The sequence below is a fragment of the Sebastes umbrosus genome, chromosome 15 (genome assembly GCF_015220745.1).
Source record: "Sebastes umbrosus isolate fSebUmb1 chromosome 15, fSebUmb1.pri, whole genome shotgun sequence".
Lineage (NCBI taxonomy): Eukaryota > Metazoa > Chordata > Actinopteri > Perciformes > Sebastidae > Sebastes > Sebastes umbrosus.
Genome location: NC_051283.1, coordinates 22,888,499 through 22,910,936, shown reverse-complemented (window position 1 = coordinate 22,910,936; position 22,438 = coordinate 22,888,499). Strand labels below are relative to the sequence as shown.

The 22,438-nt window shown below is 45.5% G+C and overlaps 1 protein-coding gene across 4 annotated transcripts in view; it reads left to right on the top strand.

Moving 5' to 3' along the window:
- The window catches only part of LOC119503635 (adhesion G protein-coupled receptor B1-like), a 22,915-nt gene extending 704 nt beyond the window's left edge, over positions 1 to 22,211 (top strand). The window contains exons 2-31 of one of the 4 annotated variants that reach the window (XM_037795498.1): positions 3,003 to 3,871; positions 4,752 to 4,901; positions 4,994 to 5,092; positions 5,224 to 5,388; positions 5,798 to 5,962; positions 7,144 to 7,308; positions 7,423 to 7,587; positions 7,690 to 7,898; positions 8,003 to 8,197; positions 8,337 to 8,405; positions 9,585 to 9,693; positions 10,140 to 10,283; positions 10,373 to 10,442; positions 10,639 to 10,741; positions 11,137 to 11,180; positions 13,310 to 13,436; positions 16,500 to 16,603; positions 16,732 to 16,834; positions 16,967 to 17,117; positions 17,233 to 17,302; positions 17,403 to 17,469; positions 17,576 to 17,661; positions 17,838 to 18,009; positions 18,147 to 18,242; positions 18,364 to 18,400; positions 18,591 to 19,213; positions 19,328 to 19,363; positions 19,494 to 19,598; positions 19,820 to 19,870; positions 20,090 to 22,211. In XM_037795498.1, coding sequence (XP_037651426.1) covers positions 3,169 to 3,871; positions 4,752 to 4,901; positions 4,994 to 5,092; positions 5,224 to 5,388; positions 5,798 to 5,962; positions 7,144 to 7,308; positions 7,423 to 7,587; positions 7,690 to 7,898; positions 8,003 to 8,197; positions 8,337 to 8,405; positions 9,585 to 9,693; positions 10,140 to 10,283; positions 10,373 to 10,442; positions 10,639 to 10,741; positions 11,137 to 11,180; positions 13,310 to 13,436; positions 16,500 to 16,603; positions 16,732 to 16,834; positions 16,967 to 17,117; positions 17,233 to 17,302; positions 17,403 to 17,469; positions 17,576 to 17,661; positions 17,838 to 18,009; positions 18,147 to 18,242; positions 18,364 to 18,400; positions 18,591 to 19,213; positions 19,328 to 19,363; positions 19,494 to 19,598; positions 19,820 to 19,870; positions 20,090 to 20,287 — 4,581 coding nt within the window. In that variant the 5' untranslated portion in view covers positions 3,003 to 3,168 and the 3' untranslated portion in view covers positions 20,288 to 22,211. Of the gene's footprint in view, positions 1 to 3,002; positions 3,872 to 4,495; positions 4,648 to 4,751; positions 4,902 to 4,993; positions 5,093 to 5,223; positions 5,389 to 5,797; positions 5,963 to 7,143; positions 7,309 to 7,422; positions 7,588 to 7,689; positions 7,899 to 8,002; positions 8,198 to 8,336; positions 8,406 to 9,584; positions 9,694 to 10,139; positions 10,284 to 10,372; positions 10,443 to 10,638; positions 10,742 to 11,136; positions 11,181 to 13,309; positions 13,437 to 16,499; positions 16,604 to 16,731; positions 16,835 to 16,966; positions 17,118 to 17,232; positions 17,303 to 17,402; positions 17,470 to 17,575; positions 17,662 to 17,837; positions 18,010 to 18,146; positions 18,243 to 18,360; positions 18,401 to 18,590; positions 19,214 to 19,327; positions 19,364 to 19,493; positions 19,599 to 19,819; positions 19,871 to 20,089 lie in introns of those variants that run through there. The other 3 variants (XM_037795497.1, XM_037795501.1, XM_037795499.1) reach the window with 3 other exon arrangements.
- The last annotated feature ends 227 nt before the right edge of the window (positions 22,212 to 22,438 follow it).

The window sequence follows — 22,438 nt, the reverse complement described above, 5'->3', positions numbered from 1 at the left end:
TGAAACTCTCTCTCTCAAGTCTCCTGAAGTGTTGTGCATCTATTATTTGTTTGCTTTTATACATTTAAATGTCTGTGAATACGAGGTTGTATGTTTTCTCAAGTGTTGATGGATTGTAAGTTCCAAAGTGAGGATGAATGAGTGTATGATGCATGTTTTATCCTGCAGCTTCTGTTGTTTGTTTCAGCAGATGTCTCTGTTTCTAACTCGTGTGTCGCTGTCCGTGGTGCTGAAACTCTCCCTCAGCTCTCTCCTGAAGTGTTGGTGCATCTATTGCATTGCTTTTCTGCACAAATCTGATCTCCATAATGTCTGTTTCCTTCCAGATTTGTTTTTATTTGCACCATATCGCCTCATATACTGTAGTACTATAGTACTCAGTGGGTGAAGCGATGTACGATCTGATAGCTCAGCAGCAGCAGGAAGTTAGACTGCAGCAACAGGTTATCCTGCTAGAGCTTTCTGATTCTCTCTTGTATCACTCAGCTTACATGATAGATAAGAAGGGTTTGGAATATATTTCAATATTATGACCTGCTGCATGATGCAAATCCATTAAAGTTTCATGTCTGCTCTCAAAATCAGGATGCTTTTGCAGTATTGCCTTAAACAACTACAAGGATTTCTCCCTGTAGGTGTTTAAAATGCTGCTTTCATCAAGACAAACTTGCACAAGCAATCAGTCAGCAGACTGGATTTTGCTCATGTCACTTTTCTTAAAAAGAAAAACAAAGAATCCTGCATCATAGAGTTCATCATATACATACCAATGCCCAATTTGTTTAAATACCTTCTGTGAATCTGAACAAACACAGCACACACATCTCTTTGGACTTTGTCCCAGGGAGTTGCTGTCAGCAATCTGCTGTCAGCAATCTGCTGCAGCGATTTGTTCAGTCTTGCTGCTTGTTTGTTTTTGCTGTCACACACGGATTTGCAACATAAGCTACCTACAAAGCAGTCCAGTCTTCCTGCACACGTGTGCAAAATCTGCACTGGGCACGGCTAGGATGAGGGATGACCTGTAATGTGCAACCAAATTGTGTTTTTCTGAAGAAGTCTGCTTCAGCAAAAGAAAGCATCTTTGCAAAGAAAAGAGTGAGATCAGGAAATTTTAGTCAGCTGTCTATCTTTCTCTATCAATCGCACTCACGCATACACGAGGCAAAGATTTAGGTTATCATTCAGTAGGCAGTAGTAATAGTAAGAAGTCATTCGGACAGAAAAACTCAGTTGTCTGGCTGGGAAATCATACGACTCATCTACCAGCCTTATGCATCAGACAAATAGAAAATCATTTATTTTAACTTCAGCTTGTCTTATATCTTTGCACAGCTTTCTAGTTCAGTCATGCATAACCATCTGCAAACAGATCTCATCAAAATCCCTGCACATTACTTCTTGTTTCCTCTTAGTTCTACATCCAATATGACTTGTGTATCTGTGATGAGACCGGCTGCTACAAAACTGTGCACGGCAGCATAAATAGAGAGCGTGTCGCTGATTGCAGTTCTTTTACTGTTTTTCACACTGATCTGCAAAAGATCTCTGTACAACAGACGTCCCACTTTTTTGCACTGCCTGCTTTGCAGAAATGTTGTTGACGACAGCAAATGGACGAAGAACAAGAGAAAGGGACAGAAAGGTCGGGTGTGAGGGGAGGAGAGGAAAAAAGAGCAACACAGAAACAAGAGTTCTCCTACGACAGCTGGACTCCTTTCTTTTCACTGTGTGCCTCATCAGATGCCCATTCATGGAGCTTCCGGGTGTCGGGAGGCGGGAGAGAGACGCCCACCTACACAAAGCAGAGGTCTTTGCTGTGTTGCTCACAGAGAGGAGAGGAGAGGAGAGGAGAGGAGAGGGAGGGATGTGAGAAACGTAATTATGAGTTCTCCGCCTGAAAAGTGCAGGTGCCTCTCAAAGCGAACGCTGCTGTAGGCATCAATTGTGCCGCTGCCACCCTGCAATGCCCCTTCTCTGTGATTAACCTCTCTGTCACATACAGAAAACACATATTGCTAAGTCTTAGGTAACATCTTCCTTCATACAGACTTCACGATGTCTTAGGTTTGTCTCACTGACAGTGAATCAGTGACAAAGGAAAAGAATAAGATGGAAAACATAGGGAGTAAAATGCTTGCGAAAGATGTTGCTGAGCAACAGTGTTTTCCTCCTCTCGCCTGTGCTCCAAGGAGCACCTGGCATTATTTCAGCGAGTCCAGTCAGGAACAGAGATCTTGACTCTGCACTCACACAAAAGCACGTTTGCAGGATGAATTCTGTGCTTCATTTGAATGCATGCACCCTCTGCAGAGTAGCATTAAAATGCATCATTTGAGTATGTTTTAGTGATGCATCTTCATTACCCTACATGCATTAGCATTAATATGCAAGAGTGACTGTCATTTGTCACTCCAATATTTCATATCACTCTATGCTCTGGTATGCAATGCAGGAAATATATTCCCAAAGCAATTCGAGGTGCCGCAGCAGAGTACATAATTACACTTCAACATGGACACAGAGTAACCATTTCCCTTGTTTGCTACTCAATAGGAGGAGTGCATTGCACAAGTAGTGGAACTGATGGGCGTCTGTGGTTGCCAGTGGCAATGCTTCCACGGACGTCAGACTGACGCACACGATTCGCGCTTCAGTTTAGTGTGTGGGAGGAAAGAGCAAAAGCTTGGAGATACCAGCCTGCTGTGAAGGACTGTAATTGCAGCGCCAGAGCAATTATGTCCCGGAGAACTGGGCATTTTAGTTCACAGAATCTGCCCCCAAACGCTATGATACTGATACTGATCAGAAGCAAGTCCCTGAAACATGAATATCAGGTTGACAATGGGTCCAATTAAAATGCATCTCATGAATATTGTAAAAAAGTAAATGCATTTCTTTTGGAGTCTTATTATCCTGCATACTGAAGTGTGGTGTTTTGCTGTGATTATTTAGATGTTGGAGCATTCTGACCATCTTTTTCATTCCCTGTTTCTCTGCAGCTCCCTCTTTGACTGTCTGCTGCACTAAAGCTTACAACAGTTCTTCAGAGGAGCTTTCCTAGATACGTTAAAGAAGTGCAGTAACTTGCAACAAAGAAGCAACAACTCGGTCAAACCAGCGATCACAGAAACAAGAACGACACAATCGTCCATCTAAGCCGACCCAATGGCGTGGTCAGCTCTTACCGGCCCCTGCGTGGCCCTCGTACTACTCTTCTTCGGTTTGACCTCCTGCAACCCCTCCGGCCCGGCCTCCGCCACCTGTGCCACCCTTGAACAGAGCCGCTTCTTCGGTGTGTTCTCCTCGACGACCACCCTGCACTCCACGCCATGCTCCTGGACCCTGCAGAACCCCGATCCTCGCCGCTACAATGTCTACATGAAGATCACCAAGCCGACCGACTCCTGCGTGCCCCGCCAGATCAAAACCTTCCAGTTCGACTCGTTCATCGAGACCTCCCGTACCTACCTGGGCATGGAGAGCTTTGACGAGGTTGTCAGGCTGTGCGACGCGTCCACCACCGTCACTTACCTGGAGTCCAGCAAGCAGTTCTTGCAGATCCGCAAGATGGCAGCGAGGAACGGCGTGGAGATGCTTGAGGGTCAGAATGATGTCAGCGAGTTCAAGGCCGAGTTTCTGGTCGTTGGGAAGAGGAACCCAAGCATGCCCGCCTGCCAGATGCTGTGCCAATGGCTTGAGAAGTGCCTGTCCAGTAGCACCCACGATTACCCCTGCGGCATCATGAACACACCCTGCCAGTGCTGGGAGGCCCCAAAGAGGAAGCCAGGAAGCTGCTACAGAGGCGGTGTCTACGTTGAGAAATGCCTTGCTGTACCCAGAGACAACGGACGCGATGCTGAGATTATCAGTAAGTTGACGATTTACCTCCAGAGTAAACTTTTTAAAATGTGAAAGAAAAACAAAAACCCTCAGGAGGTTCATCTGAACATATCACCTCAAAAGAAACAAACAGAAACATGTGTGTTCCCCTGTATTTGAAGTGTTATTTTGCAATGACATGTACTCAGAAAGATTGGGGGGGGGATCAGGCTCGCCAGGACCCCACAGCTCTGCAGGCGGTCTCCAGCGCTGCTACTTCTCAGTGTTTTGTGTGTTAGGAGCTGCTGAAGGTAATGATCCATGTCTGCAGAGCAGGGGGCCCAGGCGGAGGATGTGCACTCTGCCGCCACAAAGTAATGAGAAGTAAATCAAAGATGTTAGAGTAATTGTGCATCCTCGGGTCTCATTGGCGAGACCGCCAGAACCGCACACATCGCCCCAGCTCCTGCTTGGCGAGGAGTCTGCGATTCGGGGAGAGATAGAGGGCATGTTTGTGCATTAGGTTGGGGATGGGTTGAAAAGAGCACAAAGACCTCACAGTCAGCTGGCAACGGAAATCGAAGTGCAGCACTTGTGGTCGTCATAGCAACGCACCTGTCAGCCTCACACACACAACACTCTGCCCTGGTTCACACCGAGCGGTTAAAAGCAAACAATCACCATTTCAAATGCGACAGTTGATTGCTCAGTTCTGCTCACAAAGAAGCGTCCTTGCTCATTCTCTGCACAAATTACACTTCCTGTTTCCACATATGAAGTTTATAAGAGGGAGTTTTTGCTGATTCATGCTTTTGTACACACAAAGTGGGGATATTAACTTAGTTTGAGCTAGATTACTGTTTTTTCCTTGCAACAATTATCAGCTTCCAACCTTCAATATCTCTCCTCTTCTTCTGTAACTTTTGCAGAAGGCTGGGCCGGTTGGGGTCGTTGGTCAGTTTGCAGCCAGGAGTGTGGTGGTGGAGTCCAGCTGCGCAGCCGAGCCTGCCAGCCCGAGGATGAAGTTTGCGAGGGAACAGTTGAAGAGGGAAAGGCCTGCAACCCTCAGCCCTGCATTGGTAAGTGTCATTTATGTTTGGGAGCACTCAGGCTGGTGCAGGTGGCTCCGATTAGATGCAATAACAATTGTGCAATTTTCACTTTCTCTCAGGCAAAGAGCGCAGCAGGAGCCAGGGTCTAAGAGCCATTGTCGGTTTGAAGAGGGACAATACTGATGATTCGCACCTTGGAGTCGTTGCAACCCAAACAGGTGAGATAGGAATGCACATTTTGCAGATGTGACTGCAAAAAAGAAGCTGAAGGTTGACCAGAGTGCAAAAATGTGAACCTCTCCAAGTGTTGAAGGCCTGGTGTGCTGACCCTCTCTAATTCTTTCTACAGTTGATGCTAAGACCGATGAGTGGTCCCCCTGGAGCACCTGCTCAATCACCTGCGGAGAGGGCTGGCAGAGCCGCACCCGTGTCTGCGCCACTTCCTCTTTCACCACCCAGTGCACCGGACCCCTGCGTGAAAACCGCCCCTGCAACAACACAGCCGTCTGCCCCGGTGAGTGTCTGGTTCCTACTCTTCTAATGTGTGAGCATGACAGGGGGGGGAGAGAAAAGAGAAAAAAGAGAGTGTCATCTTGAAAATTTGGACACTTTTTGAAGTACACAATGGAGGTAAAAGCCATTATCCCTTACAGCACCAGTCATGAAAGGAAAAGTAGATAAAGAGAATCAGACAAGAAGTTAGAGAGGCATTTTTCAGCTTGGATTGTGGACAAGAGGCTGCAATCCAATATCAACTAAGTCTCCCTAATAGTTTGTGCATTTAGTGGATTATTGTACAGATTGTGTGGAGAACTGCCCCACCTAGTGGAGAGTTTACAAAATGTGCCTGCAGTGTGCAGCCTGTGACAAATCCAGTGAATGAAAAACTATAACTTTCTTCATCAAATTATCCCTCTGTGCAGTGAATGGTGCTTGGGATGAGTGGACCCCCTGGAGCCTGTGTTCATCCACCTGCGGTCGTGGTTATCGTGAGCGTTCTCGCACCTGCAAGCAGCCCCTGAACGGAGGAGAGCCTTGCCGGGGACCCACAAAACAAACCAAGTTCTGCAACATCGCTGTCTGCCCAGGTGAGCTAGTTATTAAGAATTCTTCTAATAGCTGACTTAGATTTGATGATACAGTGTGTGAAAACCACATCATCTTTATCTAATGAAAGTCCAAACATGTGTTACTGCTTCACATAGCCAGTTTACTTTTACTACCACGTCTAAAAAATCCATGACAACTGCCTATACTTGACCCATCATCTAACTGATTCATACATGAGAGCTAATTAAACCCCTCCTCAGCATCATCACCACCACCCCAAACAGCAACTGCGGTGGCAGCTTGACATTACATGTGACGCACTGACAGAATAAAAGCCTCAGTGGGCATTAGTCAGTGGCTTTATAATAACTTCAGGTGACTCACGCTGTGCTCATGGTCAATGCATTAGAAGCTCTCCGATTCCGCCACCTACTCGTGTTCTGACAGGATTTCTCTCATTTGGAAGTCACAGCTGCAGTTAGATTTTCCCACTTTTTTTGGTGGTAATTATTCTTATCACTTGTGTCTTTTTTTTTTCAAAAAGTGGTTTCTCTATTTATCCAAAAGTTCTCCTTGTTGCAGTTGCATGCTACCATCAGCAGATGTCGCTGTGCACTGCAGCTGAATTAATGTCTGAAAGGGAGGATGGGCTGTAGGCAAAGTCATTACTGAGAGATGATTATGATTCTCATTTGAAATTGAAAAGCTTAGAAAATGGAGTAATCTGAAATAGCCCTTTTAGCATGATGGATTTTGACCAATTTTTTTTAAAGACTATGCACTTTATTCCATCAATTTTACCATTGTACAAGCAGCATTTACTCTAGTTTTTTTCATCTTTTCAAGGCTTTTATACCACCAAATTAAATCTGGAATATGAAAAGTGTTTTCCAGTGGTCAATCATTATTCCCTCTCATTTAGACTTCTTAAAAAATACCCATTATAGAGTTTTTAGAGTAGCATTGCTTCTCACTAAGACAAAAAAGATGGGTCTCTTGGTTAACATGATGACTTTTTATATTAAAATATGGAGTCAAGTGCACTAAACAATGCTCATAATGTGGACAGATAGCATGAAAGACAGATAACCAAGCTCCAACTTTCTGTTTCACTTAAACTCAGCTAAAATGCTGGGATGCCCGTGGCTTTAGGTTCTGTGTTGTCCTTGTGCTCCCTGTTAATAACCCTCTTTTGTGTATATCCTCTGCTTCCCTCTAGTGGATGGATCCTGGAATGAGTGGTCTGGATGGACCGCATGCACCGCGTCTTGCTCCAACGGCACCATGCAGAGAACCCGGGAGTGCAACGGCCCATCCTACGGAGGCTCCGAGTGCCATGGAGGCTGGAAAGAGTCAACCAACTGCTTCCTGAAAGACTGCCCCGGTAAGAAAAAAAGAAAACAAAGAAACTAAATTCACATATTCACTTTCCACATAAAAGGTAAATGAATCAGACACATCACAATCCCAGAGTTCATGGCATATTCTCTGTCTTTAGTTGATGGACGCTGGCACGCATGGACCTCTTGGGGAAGCTGCAGCAAGACTTGCGGTGGAGGCATCCAGCAGAGACAGAGAGTCTGTGAAGGACCATTCTTTGGAGGAGAGCCTTGCCCCGGTGAAAAGGGAGAGCAGAAGCGTTGCAATGAGAAGAGATGCCCTGGTTAGTGACACCAATACAATACATAAGAGTGGCCACACTAAAATAGTATTCAATTAAAAAAAGAGATTACTTATCCTTCTACTTATCCTTGTAACTTTACAGAGCCCCATGAGATCTGCCCTGAGCAGAACACCGGAGATGTTGTGTGGAAGAAAACCCCCGCCGGAGACATGGCCGCAGTTGTCTGCCCTGCTGATGCCTCAGGTCTGCTCCTTCGCCGGTGCACCCTGGACGCTGTAGGCCTCGCCTCATGGGAGAGCCCAACTCACATCAAGTGCGTCTCCAAGAACTACGAGAACATTCAGATGCTGGTAAGCCCTGAAAATGTAGCCTCATGTGTTGCATCCTCATACAGCTAATTTCCCTGTAACGAATGTCAAAGATTCAGATTGACCTCTCGTCTCTTCCCATGCAGTCAAGGGACTACAACTCCAAAGCACAGATTGGGCAGAGCATAGATGGTGTTGCCGAGGTGATCTCACGCCTAAGATTCTCCTCCGATGAGGGCGCCAGGTACAGCGGCGACCTCTTGGCCGTCATGGAAATCCTGAAGAACACCACAGAACTGTACAAGGGGACCAGGCTGAGAGTGAGCAACGCCGATGTCGAGGTAAGCCCCAATATGAAATTACTAAAGAATAATATAATGCAACACTCTCCGACACGTGCATCTCTGACCAAAAATACCCTCTAATTAAGCTGGATTTTGTGCCTTCTAACACCTCTGCCTCCATTTAATGATCTTGCAGAACTACGTCCAGACAATCAGCAACTTACTGAAGGAGGAACATCGTGACAAATGGGAAGAGGCACAGCTGGTACGTGATAACAGTGTGTGTGTGTGTGTGTGTGATCCAGATTGAATGTGATTAGGGGAGAAAATAAGTTGGTTGTGTTAATGTTCCTGTGATGGGTGTGCAGGACAGATTCAGGACAGAGAACTGTCGGGGTGTTTATTGGAAGTTAGTGTGAATTTAGAGTATCAATGACTGATGTGCTTGCATTGATTAACACTCCCTTTTTGTCATCCAAACACTGGAGGAAAATGGAATAAGTATGACACTAAGAGCTAAAATGATCTCAGAATAGACTAGTAACAATAACTAAAGTATTAATTATGTCTAGAGTGCAACTTATCATCTAGTTCTACCAAATTGTTTTGTTCATAAGTTGTAGTTACAACAAACTAAACACAACTTTGACTCATCTGACAACCTGTTGCACTTTTTCAAATGTGTTCCTGCTCAAGTGAGCAAAAGAAACAGCTCCTACTAATCGATCCCCCTGAGAAAGGATGAGCAATAGTAGAAAAGTTATCCTCCCACTGCAGAGAGTAAACACATATTTGTGCACAAATTGGGAAAAAAAACACTGTATTGTGAATTACCAAGGCCACTGCGACAAGAGAACACTTCAAGGTGACAGGCCGGGGGAGAGAGAGAGAGAGAGAGAGAGAAACAGAGAGAGAGAGATTGAATCAGGGAGAATCACTATACGCCCACTTTGCAATCTGCGAGCCTCTGTTCCATCCTACATAGCGATGGCGGGCGTAAGGGGACATAGAAAGCACATCGCATTCGAGCACGCACCTTGCGCCCACATCGCTGCAGTTCTGCGTCAGAGACACACGCAAGTCAGAGCAGCCCTCCCTCCCTTCCACTGAGAGAGAGGACAAAAAAACCCGAGTATGAATCAACAGCCTGCCCATTTATGGCCTTAAGGAAGTTCTGAGGTTGCATAGCAGCAAGCAGTGTGCTTTTTTCCTCCTCTTTTCACTCCACTGCTGAGTGCTCTGAAAGAATAAGCTGGACTGACATAAGAATAGGAACTCTAGATATGGGTATTTAACCCTTAAACGCTTACCTAAGTGCACAATTATACCAATTGTTCAAATTGCATATAATGGATGAGCCTCTGCCCCCTTTTGTTTCCATAATTTCCCTCCTATTTCTAACTCTTCCTCCTTTTCTCTTCCCATTTTTCTTCCTTTTATCCAGATGGGTGCCAACGTAAAGGAGTTCCTCCGCCTTGTCGAAGACTTTGTGAACATGATCGGTATGCAAATGAGCGGCTTCCAGGACATTTACGAAGTCACCGAGAATTTAGGTGAGCCCTAATTTCCCCCTGCCAGCTGCTCCCCGCTCATGTCTAGTCCGGGATGATTTGTCCTCCCTCCAGCACGGAGAGTGCATCAATCTTAGTCTGAGTCCATATAAGCAGAATGCATCACTTTGACAGAAGTCCATCAGCTATACCATATTACTTATGCCATCTTTCCAAGATGTTGCGCAAGTAACACACACACAAACTTCACCAATCTGTCAGATACTGTAAATAACTGTAAACTCCACACTCTGAGTCACTCTCTGTGACTGTTTGAGTGAAGGTGACATTCTCACAGGGTTTAGTTGACGACTCTGCTCAGAACACACGCATGACGCATGAAACCAAAATGTCCTTGGCATTAGTTGATTCTTAACACAGTGTAAAAAAAAAAGCTGTGACCTCTCTAAAAGTGTTGTTCACTAACGAAGCCCTCTGTCCCTTTTCAGTGCTGAGCATCCACAAGCGCCCAACAACCACGAACACCAACTTCACATTCCCAGTGAAGGGCTGGAGGGGCATGCTGGACTGGGTCAGGACATCTGAGGAGAAGATCTCAGTGTCCCGTGATGCACTGTCCATTGAACAAGCTGGTAAGAAACAGACAAGACATCATTTTCTACATCAACTGAATGTGCAATCTTGTGATTTTGAGTCTAAGCAAGCTTTTTGTTCTTCCCAGATGGCAATGATGCTTTTGTGACTGGCATCGTCCTCTACAGAAACCTCGCCTCTATTCTGTCCTTCCAGAGGTAATGAAATTTATCTGCTTTTACATGTATGCAACTGGCCTTCCATGAAATATATTTTGATGCCACCAGATGGCACCACGTTCACTACTCATCTACTTCTATATTCTCACATTTTTTATTCTAAGGCCTCTTGTCAAACCTTGACTATAATGTCTTACATGGATGACACTGACTGTAATATCCTCTTTCTCCACAGTAACACCACCCTCCTCAACTCCAAAGTGGTGACGGTGATCGTCAAGCCCACCCCGACTTTCCTGTCCACCCCCGTCGAGATCGAGTTCCCCCACCTCCACAACGTAAGTCCCTAATGATTACCCAATCTTACGAAAAAAATACCAACCCCACCCTCCGGGCTGTTTGCTCGCCGCGGTACGCAGAGCCTGACATTTTGTTGACATTTGCAGCAACACCGTGACTTTTACTTATACTCGTGTCGGTTTGAAACCCGGCAAAGATCACAGCCCGACCAAACGGGTCAGTTTGACGATGATGCGAAATCATGCACGGTAATTAGTCCCCACAGCTGACGATAAGAAGCTGTTTTTAGTCTGGTATTACGGGGGTGGGAGGGTGGCAAGAAATGTGGGCAGCAAGTTGTTGCATCTCACACGTTTATAGCACAGCATCCTGTCCTACACATTTCTCTTTTCTGCAGAGACTCCTCACACTGATTTCTCTCTTATTTTTGCAGGGCACCATGAATGAGACGTGCCTCTCCTGGGACGAGAGCGAAACGTAAGTGTTGACCACGGTTGTTTTTCTTCTTAACCATCACTCTATTTTCTGGCCTCGTAAGCCGATCTGGCGCTTATTTGCTGCTGTTTATCTTCTCGCTCGTAGCCGAGGTCCTTACAGTCATGCATCTGTCACTACATATGAACAAACAACTCCCCCAGACCTACACTCACAATAATGTTTCATCCACTTTTCACGTCAATCATTTCCGACAAGGAGGACAAAGCAATGCCATAACACGTTGACCGGTCTCTCCCAGCCAGCAGCACCAGGCCTCCCTCGGCTGTCTGACATACTTACTGCATGACACACAGACTCTGCAGTTCTAGCTGAGTGACACTTCACTTCCAGCAGTCTCCCGCATTGCTTTAAATGAGCCATATCCTGGATAGACAGGCATCACTTCTAACCTCATTACATAGCCAGTAAACTCATGGCTGCGTCCCTATAGGTCACACTGCAGGGTGTCAATCTAAAGACAGTGGCAGCTCTCCCTTTCCTCGCCTCTAAGTCGTGTTCATAACATCCACCTGTTTGGGGTTAATGGCTATGGCACAAGGGAGTTTTTAAAGATGCTTAGATGCATTTGAATAACTTATGACAAGAGCTCCTGTCAGCCTCAGGCACCACTCTGCCCTCCTGGAGAAGAATACACAGGTGGACCATTTGCATTTAGATAGATTTATGCACTTGCGGAGGACAGATAAGAAAATGCACCTGCACCTTTTTTTTTTTTTACATAAACCACAAACAAGCAGAGTCCAAGCATAAGCAAAAGCCAAAATGAATCGGAGGAGAAAATGTGATTTCAGAAGGAGGACAATGTGCCTCTAGTCAAATTAGATTCATTTTTGACAGCGGATGGGATTAACGAGAGACAGTGGAGAGGAGGAGGAAGCTGGCTGATGGCACAGTTTGGGGGTCAACGCTTATTCTTTGCAGAGCTGCATATGTGTGATCACAGGAAGTGCTCCATTAGCTCCTCTGCCAATAACCAGATGGATGCAGCTTCTTGTGACAAAAGATAGAAATCACAGCACCACACGTGCTTTTTCTTTTTTTAACTTTGCATCACGCAACATTTAACCCATCTGCATGATATGACAGCTCCATCACAACGCGCATTAAACTGTGCAGCCAAGCCTGCTTAGATGTCATCCCAGTTAACTGCCACGATGAGTTTGCCCCACGGCCCCGTGACACCACCATGCACCAGTCCGGACCTGCTGGCTACCCTGTATTCACCAGTCAGTCAGTCAGTCAGTCAGAGCCGGAGGGGGCTGCTCATTGCCTTAACCTCCTCTGTGCTCACTGGCATCTGCTGCTATAATGCTGCTTACACACAAAGACAGATCTCAGTACAAGATCTGAACAAAAATGTCGTAGATTCAGTGATTTGTCATCAGACTATAAGTGCATCTCATCTTAAAGATGGTCTTTTATTATTGATTTTACTTTCTGCCTGTAATGTAATCCATCCATTTTTCTTGTCACAGTATAAGTGACCATAAATGTGACAGATATCATGTCACTTGTTTTAGATTGCATACAAACATTAATCAGTTGAAGTGTAGATTTCCTCACTGTTGAAATCATAATTCAGGTTGTCTTCACGTCCCCCCCTCCTTCCTCCCTCCTTCTTTTTCATAAGAAGGAACACTTTGTCCTTTGTCCCCACAGTGCATTGGGCAAGTGTTGCCAATAATCTCATGTCTGCTGCTGAGGAAAGATTGCCCATAACAATAAATTATACAGATTATGGCTAATAATGAGATTTATGAGGGGGCCTATATCATCATTAATAATCATGGCTGCAGATGGCTATTAATCATATTAATCATCATGAAGGCTTTCCTGCATGAGATGCAACATATGAAATTTCTCAAACTGGATCACAAATATTAAAATGTTGTATAACAATGTGCCTGCATTGGGCTGTTTAACATGATGGCACTATCATAAGTAGAAAATGTGTTTTTCACCATATATATATGAGAAAAATAATCATCATATATTTATATATATATATGAGGAGGGAGAAAAAAAGTGATTAAGAGACATTGACATGAGAGATGTTGTCAGTTGTCTCCTCCTAACCCGTCCTTCCTCCTCTCTCCTCTCCTGTGCAGTTCCTCTCTGCTCGGCTCTTGGTCTACTCGGAGCTGCAGAGCGGTGCCAGTTGATTCATTCAGAACCAAATGCGTGTGTGACAGCCTCTCCACCTTCGCCATCTTAGCGCGCGTCAACTTCGACTCGGTAAGTCTCCTGTCTTTTAACAAATATATGCTTTTTTTTTTCGGTCAAACATTGATCTTTAATGCATGGTGTGCAGTGTGTGATTGCGGTGCAGTGTTGAACGTCTGGGACTTGTTGTTTTCGAGCGGTTTTTTTTGCTGTAGAGCTGCTGCCTGCACAGCACCTCTTTGTCTCCGTGCAGGTGCTTCATGCTGCAGATTGAGAGAATGAACGTTAATGCATGGGCTGTTTATATTGATGGGTAATAACTGAGCAACGTGTTGATATGCAGGAATTTAAAAACATGATGAATTGCATATCGGCGCGTCGATTTTTGCACGAGCGCGTTAATTGATGCTTGCAATCAAGCTGCATAATCCACTAAATACATATGATCGCACCTATTTGGAATAAAAAGCAGTTTTGCATGAAAAATATTTATCATTTATCCCATTTTTTTATTGAATCACTCAAATTTTGATCATTCGGCTTTGCATTTGATGCTTTTTTTTAATAATAATAATGCATGCAAGAAGAACTTGTGCGCATTAATTGCCAAAATCTTGTCATTACGCATCGGTGTGTACTTTATGCGCAAAGACAATGTGTAATCTCCCCCCCCCCACCCCCACCCCTAGACTGTGTGTTGCCTCTCGAGCTGCTCCATCTCCAGTTGCCGTGGCAACGCATTCTGCAGCGCGAACTCGGCCTGTGTGATTTTTGATAACTGAGATTGCTGAGAAAAAAAAAAACTCATCTGTTCTGTGAGCAGCAGCCCCTCCATGACTGAGGAAATGATCTGTCCATCTCTGCTGCTGCTGTGCATCTGCTGCACACACACACAAAAACAATCAACAGATGTGTATTAGTTGGAGGAAATGTGTTTTAAATGTGCATTTTCTCCTTTATTTTAATGGCAAAACAGCTCATGAATTTAGACTGCGGTGTTTCTGCGTTCAGTCTCCTCTTTTTGTCCCCCCCAACCTGTTGTTTACATGCTAGATTTGATTTGTCTTGCTGTTGCCAGTCTGAACAGCGCCTCCCATATTTGTTATAGGCTGCACATACCTCCCCTCCCTCCTCTCAACCTCTCCTGCAACAGTAAAAAGGCAGCTGCGCCAATCATTCCAGTCTGCCAGTATCTCTGAATTCTCGATTACATCCTCCCCCCCTCCTCCTCCTCTTCCTCATCCTCCTCCTTCCTCCTCGGCCACAGCCTGAAAATGCCAGAGAGGCGGACCAATGAGAGACAGACGTCTGGTAATGCATTGATGGTTCTCTTGTCCGCCTCTCCAGCCATCCTTTGATGTGTGCTGTGGGCATTTTCAATAACGTCTTCCTACGAAGAACACCAGCGAGAAACCAAGAGAGAGAGAGAGGAGATGTGAAAAACAGCCACATACTGCAGTGTGTTAGCTCCCATTCGATACAGTCTGATTTCAGGAGCATCATGTGTGATGGAGGCATGATGGTCCAGTGGGAGCAGCCTTCACAGTTAGTACAGCAGATGCCCTTGACCTGCTGGGTTAATCAATTAAAATCAGGGCTTCTCTGCACATTCGTCTCCCTTTACCTGCTTGTTCGAAATGAGAACATGCGACACGGTCAAGGACAGGCAGAAGACATGCTTCATATTTAGGTCACACCGGCTGTCTGGATTTCACTCAGAGGCCCACGGTGCGAGCTTCAACCCAGATATAGAGATTGGGAGGAGAGGGAACAGAACATACTGTATCGCCCTTGTTATTTTTTCAGTAAAAGGCTGAAGCAAAAAAAAAAAACAGCTCACCGCTCTGCTATCTGCCATCTGTTTTGGGGCGCTTCTGATGTAGTTGGATAGATTTTTGAAACAAATTTGCCACACTAAATTAGTCTTTGGCCGCCGTAGGCCGGACTTCACCAGCTGTGCTTGGCTACCAGAAGAGCCTATGTGGAGCACACGTTGAGATCCATTAAGGCTCAGTATTCACTATCAACAATGGCAAACGTTGTAGAAGCCATGCTTCACATACACTTGGATTTATGGCCATCATAAATCAAATGAAGGCCAAAGCGGTGTCTATTTCTTTCCCCTCTATCCGTTGCTAATTTGATACCTGCGGATTTATTATATCTGAGGACAGTTTCCTCACCTTTTTGGAGCCACTTAGCCCTTTCTCGCCTTTTTTTCCTTCCCTCAACACATTATCAAAAATATAATCACACCATTTGTCAGTGAGGACGTCTTTATCCGTACACTGTTAAGAATTTCCCAGTAAAATAACAGTAAAGAACTGGCTGCAGGGTTGCCTTTATGTTACTGTAAAATTAACATTATTATACTGTCGCTGAAATTTAAATTTAACAGGTTTTCTTTTGTATTAACAGTAAAGCACTGTTTTTACAGTGCAGCAAGGGAAGACGGGCAAAAAGACAATCCCTCGTCTGTTTTCCCCCCACAGAGAGGTTCGGCACCGGGTGCCTGTTTGAAACACGGGGCGGTCACCGCCGCTGGCAAGTGGCAGGCGCTAAGCTGCTGTCAGAGATCAGAAGGGCGGGTGGTGGCAGATTAATGCACAGGTGATAATGGTCCACCTGTTCGCTCCTGCAGGGGCGGGGCGAGGAGCTGCTGGCTGGCACAGGAACGCCAACATAGCAAGCAGCAAAAGGGAGAGAAAAAAAGAGATCCGTCAATGATTTTGATGGTCGCTGTAGCAGCTCAAACTAATGACTGAACAGCACTGAACTGCCCCTGGGAATTGAACCCCCCCCCCTCTTTGCTTAGCAGAGAGAGATATATGTGCAGTATCCTCCTCGCCTCATTTGCTGACTCAAAAGCTCACTGGAGGAACGCAGTGACCCTGACCATTTGTTTAGTTTGCCGCTCCATCTTTCTGACACGTTTCACCTTGGGGTCACCTTGCCTCAGCCGTGGCCTGATTGTGCCATTCAACTGTTGTGCCTGCAGGGAGGCTGTCTGCTCTTCCAGATAGCAGCACGCCCACAGGCTCTCGCTAGTGTGTGTATGTGTGTTTCCCCTCTGCGTGAATGTGTGTTTGCAATCAGCTCTAAGAGGCATGTTTTGGTCTTGTCTCCTCTCTGCAGATCATGGACAAAGCACTGCTCCCGTCCGTGACTCTCATCGTTGGCTGTGGGGTCTCCTCTCTCACCCTGCTGCTCCTCATCATCATCTATGTCTCCGTGTGGAAGTAAGTAACCCTACCAGCAAAGTCCAGCATGTCAGCCTCTTTCATATTATACGCTTTGTGTGTGTGCTCTGGTTTCTCTCTCCTCTACCTACTCATCCCTAAACTCATTCTTTTCCCCAAAACTCCAGGTACATCCGCTCCGAGCGCTCCGTTATCCTTATCAACTTCTGCCTCTCCATTATATGCTCCAATGCCCTCATTCTCATTGGACAAACTCAGGCTCGCAACAAGGTAAAGGCACTCTTCCTAACCTTCTCTTTTTAAACCTCACCGCTTTGGGGATTTTTTTTGGAAGCCGCTGACACAGATTTCTCATCTTTCCTCCTCTTATCTCCTTCCTTCCTTCCTTCTGGGCTACCACAGGTGGTGTGCACTCTCGTCGCCGCTCTCCTGCACTTCTTTTTCCTCTCCTCCTTCTGCTGGGTGCTGACAGAAGCTTGGCAGTCCTACATGGCTGTCACTGGTCGTCTGCGCAACCGCATCATCCGCAAGCGTTTCTTGTGCTTGGGCTGGGGTAAGAGCGCCTGTCTTTTTGTTTGTTTGTTCCTCCTCTGTTGCATCACTTTTCTCAAAATCTCTTTTTTATATTCTTAGGCTCTAACGTTTTTTGTGTATTTTCTATCTTGCAGGACTTCCCGCACTGGTGGTGGCTGTGTCTGTGGGTTTCACAAAAGCTAAGGGATACGGCACTGTCAACTAGTAAGTCAAGTCTCAACCTGCCATTTGTGGGCTTCTCTGCATTTATTCTGAAATCTCTTCCCTTAGCTCATGCATTAACATTTTTCCTCCTCTTTTCTAGCTGCTGGCTGTCTCTCGAGGGCGGACTCCTCTACTCTTTCGTCGGCCCTGCCGCAGCTGTTGTTTTGGTACGTATTCTGACTACAGCATCCCAATCCATCACAATACGTAGTCTGTTTTGTATAAATGCATTACCTATTATTAAATTGTCTCATCCATTTCTCTTGCAAACAGGTGAACATGGTCATTGGTATTCTGGTCTTCAACAAGCTGGTGTCCAAGGACGGCATCACCGACGTGAAGCTGAAGGAGAGAGCCGGGTAGGTCTTATTGATCTCCCTATACACCAGAGTGTTGCGCTTATCGGCCTCATCAGTGCCATTACAGGTGTATTGATGATGTGCATTGATATCAAGCCTCGCGATCAAACAACAGGAGGGAAAAGGAGAAACCGAATTCCAGTGTGATTCTAATCAGTTTTTTTCTCGCCCTGCAGAGCCTCACTGTGGAGCTCTTGCGTGGTTCTGCCCCTCTTGGCCCTCACCTGGATGTCCGCCGTGCTGGCCATGACCGACCGCCGCTCCGCCCTCTTCCAGATCCTCTTCGCCGTCTTTGACTCTCTGGAGGGTTTCATCATCGTCATGGTGCACTGCATCCTGCGTAGAGAGGTGAGCAAAAAAACATTTAGATGACATAAAGTGACAGGAATTAAAGTAAAAAGCAAAAGTAGTTTTTCTTCATGAGGTTAAATGAGCTGCGATTCGAATGCAATTTCCTGAATTCTTTTCTCCCCTCCGCCCATTAGGTTCAAGAAGCCGTAAAGTGCAGAGTAGTCGACCGCAAGGACGACGGCAATGGAGACTCTGGCAGTTCCCACCACAATGGCCACACCCAGCATATGGTAAATTTCTTGGCTTATTGCCTTTTTAATGTCTTGAGTGCCTCTCGCGTTTTATCCCTAAATGAATATGTGCATACATTACGCACGCTGATGGAACAATTTTTTATTCTTTTATCAGCAGTCTGATAACGAAAAGGATGGAGATTCAAGCAGACAAGGTGAGCCCCCTTTATACATCAGCTGTTTCCTCTCGCTCTTAACCATTTTTCCATTTGCATTTCAATTTTCAGTGAGCCTTGCACTTAAAACATCTGATCATGCATAAAAAGAGAACATAGTTATTAAACCAATTTTTCAGATGTGGTGGTTCTTTATTGTTTTTTTAACTCTTACTATTTTTCTTAAAAGGAATGAAGAGCTCCTCTGAGGAGAAGATGCCTCCTCCTCAGCTGCCTCTTCCCATGGGCTCCAACTTCCACACCCTGCCGTCCAACCTCAGCAAGAGCCACATGCAGGCCGTCCCTGAATATTCCAGCCACACCCTCACCCTGAAGAGGGAGAAGAGCCGCCTGGCGGGAGGAGTCGATCCGACCTGCGGGAAGCCCGTGTACGTCTGCGAGGGGGAGCTTTTCAAGCAGCTGGACGCCGATCTCGCCCGGGCCCAGGCCGAAGGCAGCATCTCCGACGGCAGCAGCTACGTCCTCATGCCCAACACCACCTCCACCCTGAGGTCCAAGCCCAAGGACGACCCCACCAAATACAACATCAGCGTGGAGCAGATGCCACAGGCCAGGCTTATGCACCTCAGCGGGCCCTTCGCCGAGCCCCAGGCCGCCTTCGGCATCAAGTCGATCCCCATGGACCAGGTCAGCGTGTCGTACTCGGAGAGAGACTCGCCCATCCAGAACATCCACAACATGTCCAGCGAGTCTCACATCACCCACAGCAGCCTGGAAAACACCTTCGAGTCCATGAACTCCATGATGTCCAAGAGTGAGACCATCTCCACGCTGTCCATGAGCTCCTTGGAGGTAAGAGGAGGTGGAATAGCGTGACCTCTGGCAGAAAAGTTGCATTCTTGTGCAATGTTTCTAATATGTATCTGAAACTAAACCAACTCTCTTTATCCGTCTTTTTCTTTGCAGAGACAGAAATCCCGTTATGCTGAGTTGGACTTTGAGGTAAATATTGTTTGGAATCTGGCTTTTGAAAACATTATAAATGATGTGATATAGATTAAATGTATCGTAGCAAGCATTCATATTTTGAGATTAAAATGTTTTCTTTTTCTTTTTCTTTTTCTTTCTCTAGAAAATAATGCACACAAAGAAACGCCACCAGAACATGTTCCAGGACCTGAACAGGAAGCACCATCACGCTGAGAAAGATAGGGAGTCCCCTGCTTCTGACAGCAAGGTAACATATCGTGACATTACGCTCGTCATCCATTTCCACAGACATTCATTTACAGGAACAAACACGGGAACCATAACAGAGGCAATTTTAATGTTAAAAGAGGTTCTTTGGTGTGAGAAACGACCTTTATAAAACAACCAGTGATTTGTGTCTTGAACTATGGTTGTCATGACTTCGAGGTCATTTGATTAAGGATGTATTTTCTTCCTTCCTTCTTACAGTCTGTGAGATGGAGTGTGTCTTCAGGAGGAAGTGACAAAACGAACCACAGTGTGAGTGTTTATATACAAACTCACAACCTTAAAATTTAAGCAGACACACAATCAGATATTTCACTTGCCTCAAGGAGGAATAATTTCCCCCAAATGACAACTTTCATTATCAGAAAATCACCTGTGATGTAATGAGGCCCATTTCATTTTTGATTAAATTTGCTCACGGCTTGATGGGTGACACCAGTGTTAAAGTGCCTCCTTTTTGTGCCTCAACAGGACAAGCAGCAGGGTACTATGGAGAGGCCGTGGGAGGGAGTCCGGGGAAATCAGCAGTCACCCCCCGCATGGGTACGCAAAGACCTGGAGCCCCTCGCCGCCTCACCTCTGGAGCTGCACTCTGTGGAATGGGAGAAGGCCGGCACCACCATCCCTCTGGTGGGGCAGGACATCATCGACCTGCAGACGGAGGTCTGAGGGGTCTGAGGGGGGCTCGAGAAGCCACCTGATTTCACCTCGTTTACCTTTTTGGTTTGGAAATGGTATCCTATTATGGATAGAGTAGAAGGAGACCAAGAATGGAAGGAAAGTAAGAAAGTAGGTCCCAAGAATCAATGTCTTCAAACCCTCAACCAGAGCAGGAAGGAAGTGGAGGGAAGGAGGAGTGGATGTGGTGGTGGTGGGATGTTTAATGTAGCTTCTCTGTGTGGACTTAAAAAGCATCTCGTGTCCGAGTGCTTAGCGGAGGGTTAACCCTTAAGAAGGGTTAGCAGAGCGATCAGTGGCTTCCATGGACCAGGACTGGCCGTGTTGCCATTAAACGCTTCACTGGGAGTTTTCCTGAGCTCTTCAAGGGTTGAGAAGATGTGGTCGACATGTCTGTGCTTCTTTTTTCCTTCAACTCAACTTCGGAGAAGAATGAGATAACATAATGCGGCGCTTCCTCCCCGCTACTCGGGAGGAACGACCGTAAAACTCTCGGCATGCTCCTCTTCCAGCCGTGTTACCTTCCAAAATAGGACAAGGCGAAAGAGAGAGCATAAGAGACCAGTTTCACGCTTGGAGTCCAACACTCTGCACTTTGATAGAAGGGCGAACACATTTTTTGTTTTCTTGGGTTCATTTACTTTCTCTATTTGTGTTTGTTTGCTTTGAAATGAGCCTCTTCCATGAGACTCTATACTGAGACTATATACTGGAGAGCAGGCTTAATCATACTGATATCTGCTATTACCATCACGGTTATTATTATTACAATGATTATTGTCAGTGTTATGATTATAATTATCGTTATTATTGAGTTTATACCCGATATTCGATTTTTCATCCCCCTCATGACTGTCACACACAAAGTTCTATTATTTTTGTGCTGTGACCAACAACATTAGGCTCCGAAAAAAAAAAAAGCATCTTTAATGAGCCCATATGGACTGCATCGGGACAAACATGCTGAGTGGTGATGGAGGCGGTTACCCACAAATGTCCTGGTTTTCTCCAGCATTCTGCTTCGATACCAAAACACCAGCACCAGAATGAACACAGACTCTCACACAGGAAGAGCAGTGCACTCTGGGGAAAATAGCTGGTTGGTTCAGCTGGCACAAGATGCAGGCTCTTCCATGTCGTACATGTGGATCTGAGGGGTCAGCGAGACCTTTTCATCATCGCCCTTATTTGTTTCTCAGCCTTGCAGGACTCTTGGACCGAGCGGAGGCCCCCTGGCGCCGATGTGACTTCCAATGCGGCGCCAGGTCCTCAAGACTTCAACACATTTTGTGTTTTCCGCCATCAGTGTGAAATAGTGCAATATGATGGGCGCTTGATGATCAAGCAAGACTGATATTATCATTAAGGCAGAATTTTTTCTTACCGACCGTTTCAACACTTTTATACCATCTTCCTCATATTTACAGAGCGTATAGATGCTTTATGAGAATATTGTATAACAAATCTGTATTAGTAATTCAAGGAATTTAATCACTAGAGATTTGTTAGCGCAGACTCCATATTTGGAGCTCTCTGTGACAGGTAGATAATTGTACTTCTATAAAGAGAACATTATATAGAATGAATGATAGCTTATGAATAGCTCTAAAACTGTACTTCAGGATATTTGTTATTACTCTCCGCTGTATAGTGGTGGGTAATAGAACCTCATGTCTTCTGTAAAAGTGTGTTTTTGATAACCTTGTCAGTGACTCGATAGTATGTTCTACCAGCCAAATTCCCTATGTCCCTTACCCTCAACCCCATTCATACCTCGAGTCAACCGTACTGAATACCCATTTGTATTTTCTTGTCTTGACTTTATTATGTTCTGTTTGACCTCCTGTTAAGGTACAGTTTTCACAGCACAAAATGAATGTGACTTTCTAATAAAAACAAAACTATATTAAATGAAGAATGTGATCCTTGGTTATTAAACACATTATAATGGTGAAATGCAACTTTAAAGAGGACCTAGTATGCTTATTTTCAGGTGCATACTTGTATTTAGGGTTTCTACTAGAACATGTTTACATGATTTAATGTTCCAATACACGCTTTAATTTCCTCATACCGGCTCCGCTGCAGCACCTCTTTTCACCCTCTGTCTGAAACGCTCTGTTTGAGCTCCGCCCTCCCGAA